At 50.7% G+C, this 20,839-nt stretch overlaps 1 protein-coding gene across 4 annotated transcripts in view; it reads right to left on the reverse strand.

Moving 5' to 3' along the window:
- The window catches only part of ryr2a (ryanodine receptor 2a (cardiac)), a 936,900-nt gene that overhangs the window by 160,367 nt on the left and 755,694 nt on the right, over nt 1–20,839 (reverse strand). For all 4 annotated transcript variants that reach the window (XM_038814319.1, XM_038814304.1, XM_038814294.1 and 1 more), the window contains 4 exons: nt 19,545–19,679; nt 17,904–18,016; nt 7,317–7,413; nt 4,217–4,323 (listed from right to left, as the gene is read on the reverse strand). In XM_038814319.1, the coding sequence (XP_038670247.1) occupies nt 4,217–4,323; nt 7,317–7,413; nt 17,904–18,016; nt 19,545–19,679 (452 nt within the window). The remainder of the gene's footprint in view (nt 1–4,216; nt 4,324–7,316; nt 7,414–17,903; nt 18,017–19,544; nt 19,680–20,839) is intronic.

Here is a 20,839-nt window from a genome sequence, read left to right on the forward strand (position 1 = left end):
GGACGCCCTGATTACACTTCCAACCCCCTCCTTGGGACCACCCAAACACCCGCTTCATCCTCTGTCTCCCTCATCTGTACCCCACCCTTTCAAAAGATTCCTCCCTCAGCCCCCCACATGGCAATCTGATTACCCTCCTGACCACCATGGGACCTGTCGACTACCCTCCCAAATCACTATAAGATCTCCGGACTACTCGACCAACATCCCAACTACTCTCACCGACCACCACCCAACTGATCACTCAACCCCCTCCGCCACCACATGTTATCCACAACTGACCACTTAACCCAATGCCACTGGCAACCCCCTGCCACACTGATCACCATCTGACAACTCCACTGACCACCCAACCCCCCATGACTGACCACCCAGACCCATCAACTGATCTCCCTACTAATCACATGTCTCCAGCCCACTGACCAACCCCCCCCAATGACCAACCCCCCAATTACCTACCTTCCCACTGACCAAATACCCAGTGATAGCCCCAATCCCCCCTCCCAATTACATTCCCTGATTGACCACGGCCTCTAAACATTGCCCCAACAACCCCTCCACTGTCCACACAACCTCCAAAATCTGACACAAACCCACCATCCGACAATCCTTGACACCCCACACTCCTGACATTCCCTACTTCCCCGACAGTTGGTGCTGTAAAAAGATGGGGCACATCCTCCTGACCCTTGACTCTCCTGCAGTTGACTGAGGACCTGGGAAACTCATTGAACTGCACCTTCCTAACCCAACCTGAGGCGGAAGGTCGGGCGGGAGGTGTAAGTGACTAGGACGGGAGCAGAAACACAATCACTATTGCTACTCCACAAGAATAATGGCCCAATGTCTCAGATCAATGCCCTCTCAAAATAACTGGAGATAGAAATGTAAGTTTTTAAGCCAGTGACAGGGAAGATGGGGCAGGAAGAGTGAAGGAGAAGGGTAGAGGTCAAGGGTGATTAAATAACAAATTCATGATCCAAGAGCCAAAGAGAGTGGTAATGGGCATAGTAAAGAAACAAAGGTTGTGTTTGGATGCAAAGAAAGCAACTTGCCACATCACAAGCAAAGAAAATGTTTAAGAAGAGGACAATGTTAAGGGGCATGGCAATCACCAATGATGGTAAAAAGTCTTGGCTTTGCCAGCCAGGCAAGTGTGTAGCTCAGTAACTCCACATGGGTAATGGCTTAGCAGGAATGGAAATATTGACCTTAAAATTAATTCTTGTCCCATTTCTCATTTGTCAACCGAGCAGCAACAAGCACTGTATCTCCACTGTTGGTCCTCTTGGGTCGACAAGAGGAGACCAACATAATGAATGCCCTATCCAACACCTTCCCCTTTACCTCCTCCCTGCTTACCATCCCAGGGCCTAAACACTCTTTTCAGGTGAGGTGGCGCTTCACGTGGATCTTCTTCGATCTGGTCTATTGGATTTGCTGTTCCAAATGCAGCCTGCTCTACGTTGGAAAGACTAAACGGAGACTGGGTAACCGCTTTGCAGAACGCCTCTGGTCTGTTCGTAAGAAAAACCAGGGCCCGCCTGTCACTTGCCATTTCAACTCACCATCCTGCTCGCATGTTCATATGTCTGTCCTTGGCCTCCTGCAATGTTCCAGTGAAGCCCAACGAAACTGGAGGAACAGCACTTCATCTTCTAATTTGGCACGTTACATCTTTCTGCACTTAACATTCTCCTCCACCCTCACCCCATTTTTATTTCTATTAATTTATTTTAATTTCTTCCATCGATCCGTTTTTACCTCACCATTATCTCCCCCTCCCTACAATGGCCATATGTTCCCTGTTCCAAGTTGTCCTTGGCCACACTGCTTACCCCTGTTGTGCCATTGACGCATTCTGATCTCTTAACATGCACTATCAGCATGTTTCTTAGCCATGATCAGCACATTTACATTCCCTTTGACTTTCTGTCCTCTACATTGTTGTCAATCACTGACCCCCTAGCCAGCTCCACACCCCCACCCCCCAACAACAGTATACATCTCATCTTGGTTCCAGTTCTGGAGTTTAATTTGGATAAATGTAAGGTGATGCATTTTGGAAGATCAAATCAGGGCAGGACCTACTTAGTTAATGGTAGAGAGTTGGGGAGAGTTACAGAACAAAGAGTCCAGGAATACAGGCTCACAGCTCCTTGAAAGTGGAGCTGCAGGTGGTGAAGAAGGCATTCAGGATGCTTGGTTTTATTGGTCAGAATATTGAATACTGGAGTTGGGACGCCTTGTTGAAGATGTACAAGGCATTGGTAAGACCACAAATGGAATACTGTGCACAGTTCTGGTCATCTTATTATAAGAAGGGTAGTGTTAAACTAGAAAGAGATTTACGAGAATGCTACCAGGACTTGATGGTCTAAGTTATAAGGAGAGGCTGGGTAGGCTGGGACTTTTTTCCCTGGATCGTAGGAGGATAAGGGGTAATCTTTTAGGGGTCTATAAAATAATGAGGAGCATCGATAATTAGATAGCCGACACTTTTCCCAAAGGTAGAGGAGTCTAGAACTAGAGGGCATAGGTTTAAGTTGAGAGGAGAGAGATACAAAAGATACCAGAGGGGAAATTTCTTCACTCAAGAGGGTGGTGAGCATCTGGAACGGTCTGCCAGAGGTAGTGGTAGAGGTGGGTACGATTTTGTCCTTTAAAAAGCAGTTAGACGGTTACATGGGCAATAGAGGGATATGGGCCAAATGAAGGCAAGTGGGACCAGCTTAGTGATGGAAACTGGGCGGCATGGACAAGCTGGGCCAAAGGGCCTGTTTCCAGGCTGTAAACATCCATAACTCTATAGGCGGGATTCTCCGACCCCCCGCCGGGTCGGAGAATCCCGGGGGGCAGTGCAAATCCCGGCCCAACACCAGCTGCTGTATTCACCGGCGCCGGTTTTCAGGCGGGGGCAGGGTTCATGCCACGCCGGTCGGGTGCCGTTGGGAGCACCCCCCCCCTCACCTCCCCAGCGATTCTCCAGGCCCCGATAGGCCGAGCGGCCGTCTGTTTTTGGCCAGTCCTGCCGGCGTGGGTTACGTATGGTCCCACACCGTGGGACCTAGCAGGTAAGTCGGTGGGGGCGGTCCTCGGGGGGGTCGCGGGGGATCCGACCCCTGGGGAGGGGCCCCCCAAGGTGGCCTGGCGCACGATCGGGGCCCACCGATCTGTGGGCAGGCCTGTTCCGTGGGGGCACTCCTTCCTTCCGCGCCGGCCCCTGTAGGGTTACGCCATAGCCGGCGCGAAGAAGAGAACCCCCCGCGCATGCACCTAAATACGGCGGCCGGTCTGCGCATGCATGAACTCGCGCAGTCCCTTTGCCACTGGCTGGAGCGGAGCTAAGCCCTCCGGCGTCCACCTATCCCCTGGAAGTGCGCACTTTTGGGGGCTTTCGACACAGGAGTGGTTGGCGCCGGTTCTCCCACTGTCATGGGGACTTAGTCCCTAGAAGGGAGAATACTGCTGTATGGCTATGACACTGTTTTCTCTCCACAGATGCTGTCAGACCTGCTGAGATTGTCCAGTATTTTCTGTTTTGTTTCCGATTCCCACATCCGCAGTAATTTACTGTTCATGCCCCATGGGATGATATGCCAATTATGAAGAGGAAACGGGATCTATGGTAGACACTGAGTTACCATGCGGATCATTGATCATAGAATTTACAGTGCAGAAGGAGGCCATTCAGACTATCGAGTCTGCACCGGCTCTTGGAAAGAGCACCGTACCCAAGCCCACACCTCCACCCTATCCCCATAACCCAGTAACCCCACCCAACACTGAGGGCAATTTTGGACACTAAGGACAATTTAGCATGGCCAATCCACCTAACCTGCACATCTTTGGACTGTGGGAGGAAACCGGAGCACCCGGAGGAAACCCACGCACACACGGGGAGAACGTGCAGATTCCGCACAGACAGTGACCCAAGCCGGGAATCGAACATGGGACCCTGGAGCTGTGAAGCAATTGTGTTAACCACAATGCTACCGTGCTGCCCTCGATTGGCTGAGTGGCCTCCTTCTGCGCTGTAAATTCTATGATTCTATGACAGCAGTCCCCAAATTACACACGGATCCATAAGAATTACGCCTGCTTCTCCTATCTTCTTGGCTTTGGGTACAAATAGCCTCTTTGTGGCTCTTCCCTTGTCAAAGGTAAAGGAAATGAAAAGCAAGTCATGCTAATTGTACTACTCTCCTGAGCCTACCATTTTTCAGTTAAAGCTGTCCTGCTGAAAAGAAGAATGAGTTGATGAAGAGGGTCAAATCGTTTGGCTCCCTCCTCCTCTTCCACTGGTTTCTCCTTCCCCGGTTTCTAAAGAAATAAACAGAAAAAATTATAAATAAGCTGAAATCCTTTTGAAAAATGTTGACGCTAATTACTAACGTATCAGACACAGGGGACGGGATTCTCCCAGCCCTGCGCCGGGCCGGAGAATCCCCGCGAATGGGCCATGCCGCCCCGACACCAGCACGCGATTCTCTGCAGTGCGGAGAATCGGCGCCACTGGCGCTGGCGCGGCGCCAATCGCAGGCCGCTGTGCGCGGCCGGCCCGCCGATTCTCCGGCCCGAATGGGCCGAGCAGCCGTAGGAAAAGAGCCGATTCCCGCCGGCGCCGTTCTAACCTGCCCTGGGTCGGCGGGACCTCGGCGTGTAAGGGTCGAGTGGCGGCCTGTGGGTGGGGGTGGGCGGGGGGGATTCTGACCCCGGGGGGGCCCTCCGATGTGGTCTGGCCCGCGATCGGGACCCACTGATCAGTGGGCCGGCCTCTGTGGCTGGGGACCTCCTTTCCTATGCGCCAGCCCCTGAAGCCCTGCGTCATGTTGCATCGGGCCGGCGCGTTGATGGAGGCCACTGCGCATGTGTGCGATGATGCCGGCGCCACTGTGCATGTCCTCGTTAGCGCCGGCACAACTGCGCATGCACAGATCCCGTGGTGCACAGTTTGCGCCGGGATCTGCAGCTGGAGCAGTGCGAGCTGCTCCAGCACCGTGCTGGCCCCCTGTAGGTACCAGAATTAGACTTGGGAGCGACCAGTTCACACCGTCTTAAAACGCGACGGTATGTACAACGGCGTGGACACTCTGCCGCGGGATTGGAGAATCCTGCCCAGCTTCTCACTAACAAAAAACTTTCAATTTACAGTACAGTTTTTGATGAAAACATTTCACAATATATAGCCAGCTAATGTAACTTGAAACAACACCATGGATCCAGATTATTCTTGCTCGATCAGACCGTATCAACTTTTGACCTATGCAGCACTCTTTCAGGTCTCAAACAAGAAGAACAAAATCAAGAACAAGAACAAGCAGTGGGTCAATCAACATCTACGAAGAGAACAGACAGCTGTCACCTGAGTTGGAGGACAACGCCAAAATCTTGACAACTTGTTCCCTTCACATGTGCTCATTGCCTTGCTGTGGGTTTTGAAACGTTTTTGCTTTTCATTCAAATTTCCAGCATGTCTTCCACTTAACTTGCTTTTCTTACGTCTTCAATCAATCTTTCAATTACTCCTTCTTAATCTTTCCTTTCTGAGGTTAATGCCCATTATGTTTTACTCCTTCTTGGAGCATGGAAATCACTGGTGAGGCAATTAGTGGCCCTTGAGGAATTGATGGTGTGGCATCATGTTGAACTGATGCTGTTGGGTAGTCACCAACATTGTAGCTGTACAAGAACAGCTTGGCTACAGGGAAGACTAGTTTTGGAGCACAAATCTTCAGTACTACAACTGGGATGTTGTCAGAACCCATAACCTTCGCTGTATCCTGTGCACTCAGAAATTGAAATATGCCTGTAAAAGACAGCAGCATGACATCACCAGAAGGGAAGTGTGTCAAGCGATCCAGTCTTAGTGTCCCTTTTGCCTTTGAGTAGAGCACACGCACCCAGCTCGTCTTATGTTTTCAAGCTTTCTACCTACGTAAAATGTTCCCATGTGACTGGTCTAAACTAATGAACCCTCCACATATTTGCACAGTCTTCAGAACAACACAACGGGCGAAATTCTCCGCCCCCCACGACGGGTGGGAGAATAGCGGGAGGGCCTTCCCGACATTTTTGCCGCCCTCCCGCTATTCTCCCCCCCCCCCCCCCGCCGAAGTCCCGACCCGAATCGCTGCCGCCGTTTTTTTACGGCCGGCAGCGATTCTCAGCTGTTAGATGGGCCGAAGTCCCAGCCCTTTCCGCCGTTTTTATGAATGGCAAACACACCTGGTCTTGCGTTCGTAAAAACGGCGTCACAAACTCGCTATTAATAACCATGGCACCGATTGGCACGGCCGTGGTGCCATGGGCCCGCGATCGGTGGGCACCAATCGCGGGCAGCGGGCCCGATGCCCGCGCACTACTTGTCCTTCCGCCGCCCCGCAGTATCCATTCGCGGGGCGGCTGAGGGGCAACCCGGCCCGCGCATGCGCGGGTTTTGCGCAAAAACGCGATGACGTCACCCGCGCATGCGCGGGTTGGAGTCTTCCAAACTGCGCATGCGCGGCCGACGTCATATGACGCGTCAGCCGGCGCTAACTCCGGCAAGCGGGCTTAACGATTTTCGTTAAGCCCGTCTTGCCGGAGCCTACGGCGTCGGGCTGCTAGCCCCGACCGGGGACCAGAATCGGTCCCCGGTCGGGAAGGGGCGCGCTGCCGTAAAACCCGCCCGGGTTTTACGGCAGCTTTACGATTTCTCCCGTTTTGGGAGAATCACGCCCAACATTTCTTGAAATTTCTAAGACTTTGTTCTCATTTTCCTTAGTGGTGAGGTGCCCTGAGAAGCTTCTGCATACCTCAGACACCACACTAATGCAACTTATTCTTGCCGTGCCTGACCTGCAAGGACCATGAAATCTGTTTTACAGATTCGAGGTCGGCAAGTGTGAAAAATGTATAGCTTTTCCAGGAACGCTGTTACGCCCAAACTATTGAGCCTGAAAATGTGACAATTGTCTTTATCTTTCTTGCAAATCATTTAAAATTTAACTAAAGTGTTTTCAGTTTTGCATTGAAACATTGTAACTAATGTGAACAAGTTTGTGTGAAATTCCTCAGTGCACTATTTTAACAGAGGCATTTATTAAAAATGGAATTCCACCTTTGCTAAAATAATGTACAAAGGAATGAATTAACGCGTTCATACCCCGTAAAGGACTCTTGTTGTAGACTGTCAAGTGCTAATGGAATAGCCGTCCTGGTGGAAAGGTAAAAGCAAAGACAGGACAATGATGACACTACTTTACATTTGTATTACCTCATTAGATTCCACCCAAATCTGGCTGCACAAAAGCCAACAGCAAAGTGTTACTCACAGCTATGTCTTCTATTAGCTTGTCTTCGAAATAATGTTCCTCTGTTTCAATCCAGGATTTCTCATAGCCTTGAAGGAAGAGATTGACAGCTCGGTGCCTGAAGGGAAATATAAAAATGACAGTTATGACAAGATTATTTGCTTTGCTTGTTACATTAAGGGCCGTATTACTTTCCATATAATGTTAAAGCGATTAGGGAAATAAATGTTGCGGTCTGATGCCCAAGTCAGTAGCATTGTCTTGTCAGACATTGCCATCTGCTGCCAGAAGGTTGGGTCATTTCTCAACTCAAGCGAGGTTTCTTCACCTGCTTCAATCTGATTAAGTTTTTTTTTATAATATAAAGAAGATGAATATCTATACCAACATAAATCGGTTGTTAATCTCTTACTAAAATTTCTGTTCCTAAATGTAGGTGCCTATCTTTACACAAATAACACAGGGCGAAATTCTCCCCCCCCCACGACGGGTGGGAGAATAGCGGGAGGGCCTTCCCGACTTTTTTGACGCCCTCCCGCTATTCTCCCCACCCCCCGCCGAAATCCCGACACGAATCGCTGCCGCCGTTTTTTTACGGCCGGCAGCGATTCACAGCTGTTAGAAGGGCCGAAGTCCCAGCCCTTTACGACCTTTTTACGAACGGCAAACACACCTGGTCCTGCCATTCGTAAAAACGTCGTGACCACCTGGAAAAAAATAACCATGGCACCGATTGGCACGGCAGTACCACGGCCGTGCCAAGGGTGCCATGGGCCCGCGATCGGTGCCCACCGATCGCGGGCAGCGGGCCCGATGCCCGCGCACTATTTGTCCTTCCGCCGCCCCGCAGTATCAATACGCGGGGCGGCTGAGGGGCAACCCGGACCGCGCATGCGCGGGTTTCGCGCAAAAACGCGATGACGTCACCCGCGCATGCGCGGGTGGAGTCTTCCCACCTGCGCATGCGCGGCTGACGTCATATGACGCGTCAGCCGGCGCTAAGTCCGACAAGCGGGCTTAACGATTTTCGTTAAGCCCGACTTGTCGGGGCCTCCGACGTCGGGCTGCTAGCCCCGACGGGGGACCAGAATCGGTCCCCCGTCGGGAAGGGGCGCGATGCCGTAAAACCCGCCCGGGTTTTACGGCAGTTTGACGATTTCTCCCGTTTTGGGAGAATTTCGCCCACAATGTTTCCATTTCTCCTTGTAAAACATCAAGCATGAGTGATGTCCCAGCTGCATCCGGCGGCACAGAAAATTACCATCAGAAACCGTATTCATTTCTGAGAGCTATATCTCAGAGGATTATTGAAGAAGTTGATAAAGCGCGGTACAGAAAAATTATTTTCTCCCTTGGGAGAATCAAGAACATTGGGGCGTAACCTTAAAATTGGAGCTGGACACTCATGGGTCATATTAGGAAACAGGGTATTAAGGGCTACAGAAACCAAGTTAAGTGGATGGAGTTAAGATACAGGACAGCATGTGTGGCACGGTAGCACAGTGGTTAGCACTGCTGACTCACGGCGCCGAGGACCCAAGGTCGACCCCGGCCCCGGGTCACTGTCCATGTGGAGTTTGCACATTCGCGTCATGTCCGCGTGGGTTTCACCCCCACAACCCAAAGACGAGCAGGGTAAATGGATTGGCCATGCTAAATTGCCCCTTAATTGGAAAAATGAAAAATGAAAAATGATACAGGACAGCCATAATCTCATCGAATATCAGAACATGGTCAAGGGGCGAAATGAACTACTCCTGTTCCTACATTCCTCTGAAGCAGGAAGCTGACAGGAAGCTGAATATCACAGCTGCACTGCGGGTGGACACCTCAGAGGGCAGCGAGGCTATATGGGTAGAGATCAGGATTAAGAAGGGTGCAGTCACAATGTTGGGGGTTTCCAACAGGTCACCCAACAGCCAGCGGGAGATAGAGCAACAAATAGGTAGACAGATTTTGGAAAGGAGTAAAAGCAACAGGGTTGTTGTGATGGGAGACTTTAACCCCCAATATTGACTGGGACTCACTTCGTGCTGGGGGCTTGGACAGGGCAGAGTTTGTAAGGAGCATCCAGGAGGGCTTCTCAAAACAATATGTAGACAGTTTGAGGGTAAATCAACATCTGACATGTGGGAGGCTTTCAAATGTCAGTTGAAAGGAATTCAGGACCGACATGTTCCTGTGAGGAAGAAGGATAAATATAGCAAATTTCGGGAACCTTGGATAACGAGAGATATTGTAGGCCTCGTCAAAAAGAAAAAGAAGGCATTTGCCAGGATTAGAAGGCTGGAAACAGATGAAGCTTGTGTGGAATATAAGGAAAGTAGGAAGGAACTTAAGCAAGGAGTCAGGAGGGCTAAAAGGGGTCACAAAAAGTCATTGGCAAATAGGGTTAAGGAAAATCCCAAGGCTTTTTACACGTACATAAAAAGCAAGAGGGTAGCCAGGTAAAAGGTTGGCCCACTGAAGGACAGGCGAGGGAATCTATGTGTGGAGCCAGAGGAAATGGGCCAGGTACTAAATGAATACTTTGCATCAGTATTCACCAAAGAGAAGGAATTGGTGGATGTTGAATCTGGAGAAGGGTGTGTAGATAGCCTGGGTCACATTGAGATCCAAAAAGACAAGGTGTTGGGCGTTTTGAAAAATATTAAGGTAGATAAGTCCCTAAGGCCGGATGGGATCTACCCCAGAATACTGAAGGAGGCTAGTGAGGAAATTGCTGACGTCTTGACAGAAATCTTTGGATCCTCTGTCTTCAGGTGATGTACCAGAGGATTGGAGAATAGCCAATGCTGTTCCTTTGTTTAAGAAGGGTAGCAAGGATAATCCAGGGAACTACAGGCCGGTGAGCCTTACGTCAGTGGTTTGAAATTACTGGAGAGAATTCTTCGAGACAGGATCTACTCCCATTTGGAAGCAAGTGGACGTATTAGCGAGATGAAGCACGGTTTTCTGAAGGGGAGGTCGTGTCTTACTAACTTGATAAGAGTTTTTCAAGGAGGTCACAAAGATGATTGATGCAGGTAGGGCAGCGGATGTTTTCTATATGGACTTCAGTAAGGCCTTTGACAAGGTCCCTCATGGCAGACTGGTACAAAAGTTGGAGTTACACAGGATCAGAGGTGAGCTGGCAAGATGGATACAGAACTGGCTAGGTCATAGAAGGCAGAGAGTAGCAATGGAAGGGTGCTTTTCTGATTGGAGGGCTGTGACTAGTGGTGTTCCGTAGGGATCAGTGCTGGGACCTTGCTGTTCGTAGTACATATAAATTATTTGGAGGAAAATGTAACTGGCCAGATTAGTCAGTTTGCGGACGGCACAAAGGCGGGTGGAATTGCAGTTAGCGATGAGGACTGTCAGAGGATACAGCAGATTTAGATCGCTTGGAGACTTGGGCGGAGAGATGGCAGATGGAGTTTAATCTGGACAAATGTGAAGTAATGCATTTTGGAAGGTCTAATGCAGGTAGGGAATATACAGCGAATGGTAGAACCATCAAGAGTATTGACAGTCAGAGAGATCTAGGTGTATAGGTCCACAGGTCACTGAAAGGGGCAACACAGATGGAGAAGGTAGTCAAGAAGGCATTCGGCATGTTTGCCTTCATTGGCCGAGGAATTGAGTATAAAAATTGGCAAGTCATGTTGCAGCTGTATAGAACCTTAGTTAGGCCACACTTGGAGTACAGTGTTCAATTTTGGTCGCCACGTTACCAAAAGGATGTGGAGACTTTAGAGAGGGTGCAGAAGAGATTGATGCACGATCAATTACACAAAGACGAGAGTTGAACGCAATCGAAGCTTTAATACACGAAGATGTGTGGCCTCCTACAGCAGCTGGCGAAATGGCTGCTGTACGGGAGCACACATATTTATACTCCGCCTACTGGGCAGAGCCAGCAGGCAGCGAACTACGGCCGTACCTGTAGTACAGCGCCTTACCACAAATAACCTAATATATACATCAGTGGTGACTACCACATTCACCCCCTGTTAAAATTGAGTCTGACGGGGAGTGGTGGAGAACTATATACAAGTACTTGTTTTAAAATCCAGAGGAAAAAAAAATTGAGTCCAGTAGGGTGGAGGAGAATTATACAGAAGGTTGATGTTTCAAGAGTCCTGATCAAGTTACAGATTCAGTTGGTCCGGAGCCTTGATCAGCCGCTGGGAGCGGCGCAGTGGTGGCGGCGATTCCGGTATCGGTCTGGTCATCGGTGACTCCGGGAGCGTGCCGAAATGCTCATCATCCTCGGGCGTGGGCAGAGGGGTGACGGATTGTCCTGGGGCAGGAGTTGCGGCTGGGTGCGCCAGGGAAGGGGAGGGTGGCGCCGGGCCGGAGGGGTGTGAGTGTGTGGAACCTGTTGGTGCCAGGTCCCTGAGGGAGACAGTATCTTGGCGGCCGTCGGGGTATGCTACGAGGCGTACTGTAGGTTAGCGTGGAGTAGCTATACCCTTTCAACCAACGGGTCCGCCTTGTGGAATCGTACGTGCTAACGGAGGAGTACGGGTGCTGGAGCTGCAAGCCAAGTCGGGAGCGACAGCCCGGAGGTGGACTTCCTGGGGAAGGCAAAGAGACGTTCATGGGGTGTGTCATTAGTTGCGCTGCATAGGAGCAACCGAATGGAATGCAGTGCATCGGGGAGGACTTCCTGCCAGCGGGAGACCGGGAGCTTTCTGGACCGTAGAGCCAGCTGGATGGCCCTCCACACCGTCCCATTCTCCCTCTCCAACTGCCCGTTTCCCCAGGGGTTATAGCTGGTTGTCCTGCTTGAGGCGATACCCTTGTTGAGCAGGAACTGACGCAGCTCATCGCTCATGAATGAGGATCCCCTGTCGCTGTGGACGTAGGCGGGGAAGCCAAACAGAGCAAATATGGTGCTGAGGGCTTTGATGACGGTGGCAGACGTCATATCAGGGCATGGGATGGCGAAGGGGAATCTGGAGTACTCATCGACCACACTGAGGAAATACGTGTTACAGTCGGTGGAGGGGAGGTGCCCTTTGAAGTCCATGCTGAGGCGTTCAAAGGGGCGCGCACGGTCTGACTAGTAGAAGTGCGGTTTGCACTCCGCACAGACCTGGCAGTCTCTGGTGACTGCCCTGACTTCCTCGACAGAGTAGGGCAGATTGCGGGCCAGGTCCCAGAGGGAGACAGTATCTTGGCGGCCGTCAAAGAACTGGTACAAACGTGTGACTCCCGGGTGACAAAGAATGTCGTGCAGAGTCCGGAGTCGGTCCACCTGTGCGCTGGCACATGTATCTCGGGATAGGGCATCGGGGGGCTCGTTGAGCTTACCGGGGCGATACAAAATTTTGTAGTTGTAGGTGGAGAGCTCGATCCTCCACTTCAAGATTTTATCATTTTTGATCTTGCCCCGCTATATGTTATTAAACATGAAAGCTACTGACCATTGGTCAGTGAGGAGAGTGAATCTCCTGACGGCCAGGTAATGCCTCCAATGCCACACAGCTTCAACGATGGCTTGGGCCTCTTTTTCGACGGAGGAGTGCCGAATTTCAGAGGCATGAAGGGTTCGTGAAAAGAATGCCACGGGCCTGCCTGCCTGGTTGAGGGTGGCGTCTGATGCGTCACTCTTGACTTGAAATGGTAACCTCTCGTCAACTGCGTGCACCGTGGCCTTGGCGATGTCTGCCTTAATACGGTTGAAGGCCTGGTGAGCCTCAGCCGTTAGGGGAAAAAGAGTGGATTGGATGAGTGAGTGGGCCTTTTCCGCATAATTTGGGACCCACTGGGCGTAGTAAGAAAAGAACCCCAGACAACGTTTGAGGGGCTTGGGGCAGTGGGGGAGGGGGAGCTCCATGAGGGGGCGCATGCGGTCGGGATCGGGTCCCAGAACTCCGTTCTCTACCACATAGCCGAGGATGGCTAAGCGGTTTCGTGCTGAACACACACTTCTCCTTGTTGTAAGTTAGGTTGAGGAGAGTGGCAGTGCGGAGAAACCTGGCAAGGTTGGCGTCATGGTCCTGCTGATCGTGGCCGCAGGTGATGACATTGTCAAGGTAAGGGGAAGGTGGCCTGCTGCCCATACCGGTCGACCATTCGGTCCATTTCCCGTTGGAAAACCGAGATCCCGTTGGTGACGCCGAAGGAAACCCTGAGAAAGTGGTAGAGGCAGCCATCTGCCTCGAAGGCAGTGTATGGGCAGTCCGCCTAACGGATGGGGAGCTGGTGGATTTTAGGTCCACAGTTGAGAAGACCCAGTACTGTGCAATCTGATTGACCATATCAGATATGCGAGGGAGGGGGTACGCGTCGAGCTGCATGTACCTATTGATGGTCTGGCTGTAGTCCACGACCATTCTGTGTTTCTCCCCAGTTTTCACCACTACCACTTGGGCTCTCCAGGGGCTGTTGCTGGCCTCGATGATGCCTTCCCGAAGCAGTCGCTGGACTTCGGACCTGATGGAAGGTCCCGTCCTGGGCACTGTACCATCTGCTCCTGGTGGCGACGGGTTTGCAATCTCGAGTTAAGTTTGCAAATAGGGAAGGTGGGTCGACCTTTAGGGTCGCGAGGCCGCACACAGTAGGGGATGGTAGGGGCCCACCGAATTTCAATGTTAGGCTCTGGAGGTTGCACTGGAAGTCCAGGCCGAGTAGCAGGGCAGTGCAGAGGTTGGGGAGGACATAGAGGCGGAAGCCGGTAAACTCCATGCCCTGGACATTGAGAGTGGCTATGCAGTACCCCCGGATCGCTATGGAGTGGGACCTGGAGCCAGGGAGATTCTCTGATTGGCAGGGTGTACAGCGAGGGAGCAGCGCCTTACCGTATCGGGATGAATGAAGCTCTCGGTGCTCCCGGAGTCCAGCAGACAGGAGATCTCGTGCCCATCGATTTTCACGTTTGTAGAGGCGGTTGCTAGGTTGTGTGGGCGAGACTGGTCAATCGTGACTGAGGCCAGACGCAGCTAGTTGTCGATGGTGGCAGACGATGGGGTGCCTGTGGGGCATGGGTCCTAGTACGGTGGCAGCGCCCACGGGCCGCACGTGTCGTGGGGAAGACAAGGTGGCGGTGGTTCAGGCTCCTGGGGAGGACGAGATGGTGGCGCCCACGGGCCACACGTGGTGGTGGTTGAACCATGTGGTGGTGGTGGTCCAAGGAGGGGAAGATGGTGGCGCCCACTGGCCGTGCGTGGTCCGAGGAGGGGAAGATGGCGGCGCCCACTGGCCGTACGATGGGGGGGTCGGAGCAATAGTGGCGACTGTGCGGGCCTGGTGCACCGCAGCGAAGTGCCCCTTATTGCTGCAGTCCTTACAAAGGGCGCTCCAGGCCGGGCAGCATTGTCGGGGTTGTTTTGGCTGCCCACAGATGTAACATCTGGGGCTCCCGGGGTTGGTTGGTGGGCGTGCGGCACAGACGTGGGGTTGGCTGAGTGGGGTCCCCGATGGGGCGGCCATCTGCGGAGTCCACGATGTGTAGGAGGGGGCCGCGCGGCCGGGGTGTAGGCCTGGATGTTGCGCGAGGCGATCGTCAGTAAGAGCGCAAGCTTTTTGGTTGCCGCAAGGTCGAGTGTGGCCCCTACTAAAAGGCGCTGGCCGATGTAATCTGACCCTATCCCCGTAGCAAAAGCGTCCCTCATAAGCAAGTTTGAGTGTTCCGTGGCCGTGACGGCCTGACAGTCACAGTCCCTGACTAGGGGGATTAGAGCACGCCAGAAATATTCTACTGACTCACCAGGGAATTGACTAAGAGTGGAGAGGATGTGTCTGGCATAGAGCGTGTTAGTCCGCTGAGCGTAGTTTTCTTTCCGTCGCGCCATGGCGCGTCGTAAGTCGGCGCGTCCTGGATAAGTGGAAAGACGTCGGAGCTCAGTCGCGTGTAGAGGATCTGAATCTTCTGAGCTTCCGGAATAGGGTCTGGTGCTGACCTGATGTAAGCTTCGAAACAGGCTAGCCAATGTTCAAAGTCCTTTTTGGCGTTGCGGATCCAGCTGCAGGCGATCCGGCTTGATGCGGAGGTCCACCTTCTGAAAACTTTAGTGTATTAAATTGATGCATGATCAATTACACAAAGACGAGAGTTGAATGCAATTGAGGCTTTAATACACTAAGATGTGTGGCCTCTTACAGCAGCTGGTGAAATGGCTGCTGTATGGGGAGCACACATATTTATACTCCGCCTACTGGGTGGAGCCAGCAGGCAGGGAACTACCCCCGTACCTGTCGTACAGGGCCTTACCATAAATCACCTAATATATACATCAGTGGTGACTACCACAGAGATTTACCAGGATGTTGCCTGGTATGGAGGGCATTAGCTATGAGGAGAGGTTGAATAAACTTGGTTTGTTCTCACTGGAACAACGGAGGTTGAGGGGCGACCTGATAGAGGTCTACAAAATTATGAGGGGCAGAGACAGGGTGGATAGTCAGAGACTTTTTCCCAGAGTCAAGGGGTCAATTATTAGGGGGCATAGTTTAAGGTGCGAGGGACAAGGTTTAGAAGAGATGTACGAGTCAAGTTTTTTTACACAGAGGGTAGTGGGTGCCTGGAACTCGCTGCCGGAGGAGGTGGTGGAAGCAGGGACGATAGTGACGTTTAAGGGGCATCTTGACAAATACATGAATAGGATGGGAATAGAGGGATACGGACCCCGGAAGTGTAGAAGATTTTAGTTTAGACAGGCAGCATGGTTGGCGCAGGCTCAGAGGGCCGAAGGGCCTGTTCCTATGCTGTACTTTACTTTGTTCTTTGACACTATTGTCCCATAACCGAATGGTGATACTGTTGCCAGCAGTACCAGATTTGGCAGCAGTGCGTTATGGTGAAACGGGAGGCCGCATTGTTGCCTTTGACGGATCTGCCAGGAATTGGCTTAACAATGTAAAAACACTTTGAGTGGTGCATTCTGACAGTATATAGCTGCACTCCAGATGCAATATAAATGTTACCATCTGCTGTGGAGATGCACTGACTGTTGACTGCCTCAGCTGGTCCACAGATGCAAAAGATGGATTTTGCCAGTCATTAGTATTCCTGTTCAAGAACTGAGCCAATGTCTGCAATTTTAAAACAACATTCTCCTCTTATTCATGCCTTAGTTCTCTCCAGACTGGACCTCTCCTGTACCACACTCAGTAATCTGTACCCTATAAAAAATCCTGTTTATCCAAAAAACCATTGCCCAAATCCTATCTCATGTTCAGGGCACGATTCACATTTCATTGTGTCATTTTGGGTGAGTTTGGTGGGGTGTTTCTTTTTGGTGAGATTACGGCCTGTTTCACCCTCACATAGTCCCAAAATTGAGCCCCAACGTGAATGTCGCCACGTCCGGCTGCCTCGCCATCTGATTCGCCCGACTTGCGCCTCAGCTGCTCGCCGCTGACAAGGTGGAGCTGCTTTTAAACGATCCCTCAGCACTCTCTCCCACTCATGACAGGAGGATGGCAGAGCGGAGACTTGCTTCTTGCTTTGGGGATGCCGACCTGGCCAGACTTCTTAATGTCATCGGTAAGTGGCAGGGTGTCCTGTCCCCTCCGAGGGGGTGGGTGAACCAGCAGCAGGGTCAGCAGTGCCGCCTGGAAGGGAGTGGCAGCTGCAGTGGATGTGGGCACCATGACCAGGAGGAACGCCCTCCAATGTCAGAAGAAGACAAACAACCTCCAACAAGCTGCAAGGGTAAGTTGCCAGCGCTCTCCTGGCATCAATTCCTCCTGGCACTCCTCGATTTTCTAACCAACCCCATCCCCCCCTCACCCCCCATCCACTGGCTGACACCTTGCACTCCCAAATTCCGATCTTCAAGCTTGTTCCTCAGAACCCCCTGGCACCCATCAGCACAACCCGTTCATGTCTAAGTACGATGCACACACGTGCCACCTGCTATAGACCCCCCCCCCCCCCCCCCCCCCCAAGCCATCAAACGTGCAGTTCACAAAGTCCTCTCTTTATCCCCGCAGGAGAAGTTAGCCCATAATATCCGGGACAGGACGAAGATGGGGGAGGGAGGAGGGATGCCAGAGATCCGAGTCCTCGTGCCTTATGAGAAACGGGCCCTGGAGATCATGAGGTTACCTGAGGAGAGAGCTGTGACTGACAGCGAGGTTGGCCTGTGCCAGAGAAGTCAGGTTCTACTGTCCCTTCATCCAGATGACCTGTCTCAAGTGAGTTGTTGATGTCCCACAAAATTATCCTTTTTCACTGACCGTTTGTCCATTGTCTTGTAGGATCACCATCAAATGAGGCTGGTCCATTTGGAATGACCCCCCCCCCCCCCCCACCCCGGGTCACCCAAGAGGACACCTTGGAGGAGAGCTCTGAGGAGAACACCATCGAGGCATCACAGCCATCACCCGTACCCTCCACCTTTGCAGGGCCACACCCTGGTGGGCGACATGAGTGGGCAGGCTTCGGGGGCACAATCTGGTGGAGGCAGGAACATCCATGGGAGATAGCAGTCGGAGATCTGCTAGATCCCAGGACTCAGCTGGGTTCCAACCAGATGACGAGCCTCTGGGCAAGGTTCTCCCAGAGCTGATACAGACGATAGGTCCCAGCTGTGACATTCAGGAGGGGGGGTGTCAGCGTCTCAGGCTCAGGAGATGGTGCCGCCAATGCAGGGCAAAACAATCAGTTCCTACCGTGGTAAGTTATAAAGTGGTGCCATCCGGAAGCAGGCCACAACAGCCCGTTTACGTTGCTTCGACAGCAGCTTGTGCCATACTGCTTTTTTCGACCTCTGAGGATGCTCGACCTAAAGCATTAAGTAGAAATGCAAAACTCAGTCTTAGCATTACAACTGTGCAAACAATTTTACCAAAAATGGTTCAGTCATCTTCAGTTTCGACCAATCCTCGAACGTATCCTCATCATGCCCATGACAATGAGATTGTACATGAGGTGACTAGGATGTGAAGGCTTCAAAATCACACTGCGAGACTTTGACATACAGTGCATGACATTTTGTGTATTTGTAGGAAATTCTAATTCTTTGCTTTTGCAATAAACAGAGGTTTTAGACCAGCTGAACGGCAGCTTTAAAATGGGCCAACAATATGGAATTTAGACCCTGCAGTCTTTTCAGCCACTGAAGCTGGGTATCGAGAGGTTATCTTATTAGAAATATGAAAAATAGTAAATTTGAGAAAGTAGAACTCAACTGCAAGTTGAACTCTGGATATTCTATTGGGAATCGAAGGGATGTGCTTTGAGGAGAGGGAGGCGCGATGTGGGGCGGTGAGGAGAAGCTCAGGAGAAGCACAGTCGCGGACGGAAAGAGCCGACGCACAAGATTTATTTAAAGCACAAAGGAGCTCTCCTACTCCTCCTGGACACAACAAGACAGTAATATATTAAATGTAACTACCCTCTAGACTCTCCCCTCGGCCTGGGCCTGCTCCTGCATGGTTTCAGGTTTTCCTGGCCAAGCCAACGCCAATCCCCAAACTGGCAAGTGCACATTGAAATGGCATTGAGGTCCAAATGACTTAATCGTCACTAACACTTGCATTTCAATTGGACCCAATGGCGTGGGATGGGAAGTGGAGCTGAATATTGTTGAGTCGGCCTAATTTAATCCTGCCCCCCCCCCCCCCCCCCCCCCCCCCCCCCCCCGGGCAGAACCTATTCACATTGGAAACTGGACATTAAAGTTAAATATTAGTAATGGTTGTTTGAATAGACTGGTGCATGCGGAAATATTGCAATAATTTAGGAAACAAAAAGATGCTGCAATGGGTGGAGTGTAGGATCGTTTTAGGTTGATGGACAAAGACAGACTGAATTGTCGTCCTCATCCATCAGCAATAGAGCATACAGAATATAACAATGGATGCAGCTCCTAGGTTATATGAGGTAATTACGCTCCGAAGACTGCTGCATTTTCTATTCCTGTTAAATCTGTTGTCATTTTTAAGCAATCCTGAAAATACAAAACCAAAGTTATTGCTTCTTTCAGGCGGGCAGCTCGCTGAGGAATGCAAATTGCGGTTTTGTAACGTATACAGGATCCAGATGCATTACAACCATACCAACAGGCAGAGCTGTGTGCTGTGCACGATTGGTTCACTGGAATAGGCATGTGAAAGTTTAACCAGTCGTCTTTAAAGGAACCACTGCAGGTCCCACAAAGCCATTTCCATCTGCTGTCCGCTCCTTTCTATCCCCTGCCTGTGGCTGCCATTCCCTAACCCCCACTTAACCTCTGTCTTTGAGCTCAGCTCCACAGAGTCATTCTGGGCATTTGAATGATAATCATTTATCTCAAAGTGAAAAACACAGACCTGCTCCAAGTGGAAGACCACATTGGCAATATCCAGCACACGTATAATTGTTTTGTCTGGATCGGATGGGTCTTCATTCCTGTTGGGTAGATCTTTGTAAAGTGCCATCTGCCACCTAATGGCAGGATCTTCCAACTGTAGGAAGGGACAAGTGTCAGTGACATACACAAGAGCATCCGCACAGCAAAACAACTTATTTTGATGTATCTGTGCTCATACTAATATCTATTTAGTTCAGTACCGAGTATCTCTCACCAAACAGATGAATAAATGTTTTCAATTACTACTCTATTGCTGTTAAAATTCAGCCACTTCTGGAGTTTGAACAAATCAAATTTAAAGATTAGGTCGGAAAAGTGAGGTGAAAGAATACAGAAAACAACCATAAAATATATCATAGAATCTACAGTGCAGAAGGAGGTCATTCGGCCCATCGAGCCTGCACCAGCTCTTGGAAAGAGCACCCCATTTAAGCCCCACACCTCCACCCTATCCCCGTACCCCAGTAACCCCACCTAACCTTTTTTGGACACAAAGGGCAATTTAGCATGGCCAATCCACCTAACCTGCACATCTTTGGACTGTGGGAGGAAACCGGAGCACCTGGAGGAAACCCACACAGATACGGGGAGGACGTGCAGACTCTGCAGTTCAGATGGTAGCAGAAGCTGTAACGGTGAAACTTGACCAATTTCTGAATATTATCTGAACATTTGAGATGAAATTAAAGCCTGACATTTGCTCTGTAACATTCATAATTTTTCAGAGAGTGTAGAATTCCACAAAAGTGAAAACGGTATCAAGCGGAAAAATGTCAAATGATTGAAGATTACGAGAAACCACCATACCACCACTGCAGAACGCTACAATCACATGATCAGACAAAGCAGCGTATGAAAACTTCATCAAATCCTGGGAACGATTACAAAGCAGCCACATTCAGGTCACAAAAAAAGGCATAAAATGGATTTAGAATCTTGGGATGAGGTTAAGCTTGCAATGAGATCATTGCCACTTTCTTCTTTTTTATTAGTTTGTATTGTTCAATTAAGCCAGTGATTTTATTCCACACCGGAAGTTTTTTGACACAATCACTTGGACAGTTTTTGTGATAGTAATGGCCATGAAATGGTTTGCGATTGCCATCATTACTCGCTTCAAACTATTAAACTGCTAGCAACTTCTGGAATCTGCATTTGTGCAGGATCATATGGAGTTGCAGAAACTGCTGTCAATGATTCTAAGCTCCAACAGAGTGTGTGCTTTTGAGGTCCCTGACAGTGAAATCCCTAAGT

The sequence above is a fragment of the Scyliorhinus canicula genome, chromosome 1, assembly GCF_902713615.1.
Source record: "Scyliorhinus canicula chromosome 1, sScyCan1.1, whole genome shotgun sequence".
NCBI lineage: Eukaryota > Metazoa > Chordata > Chondrichthyes > Carcharhiniformes > Scyliorhinidae > Scyliorhinus > Scyliorhinus canicula.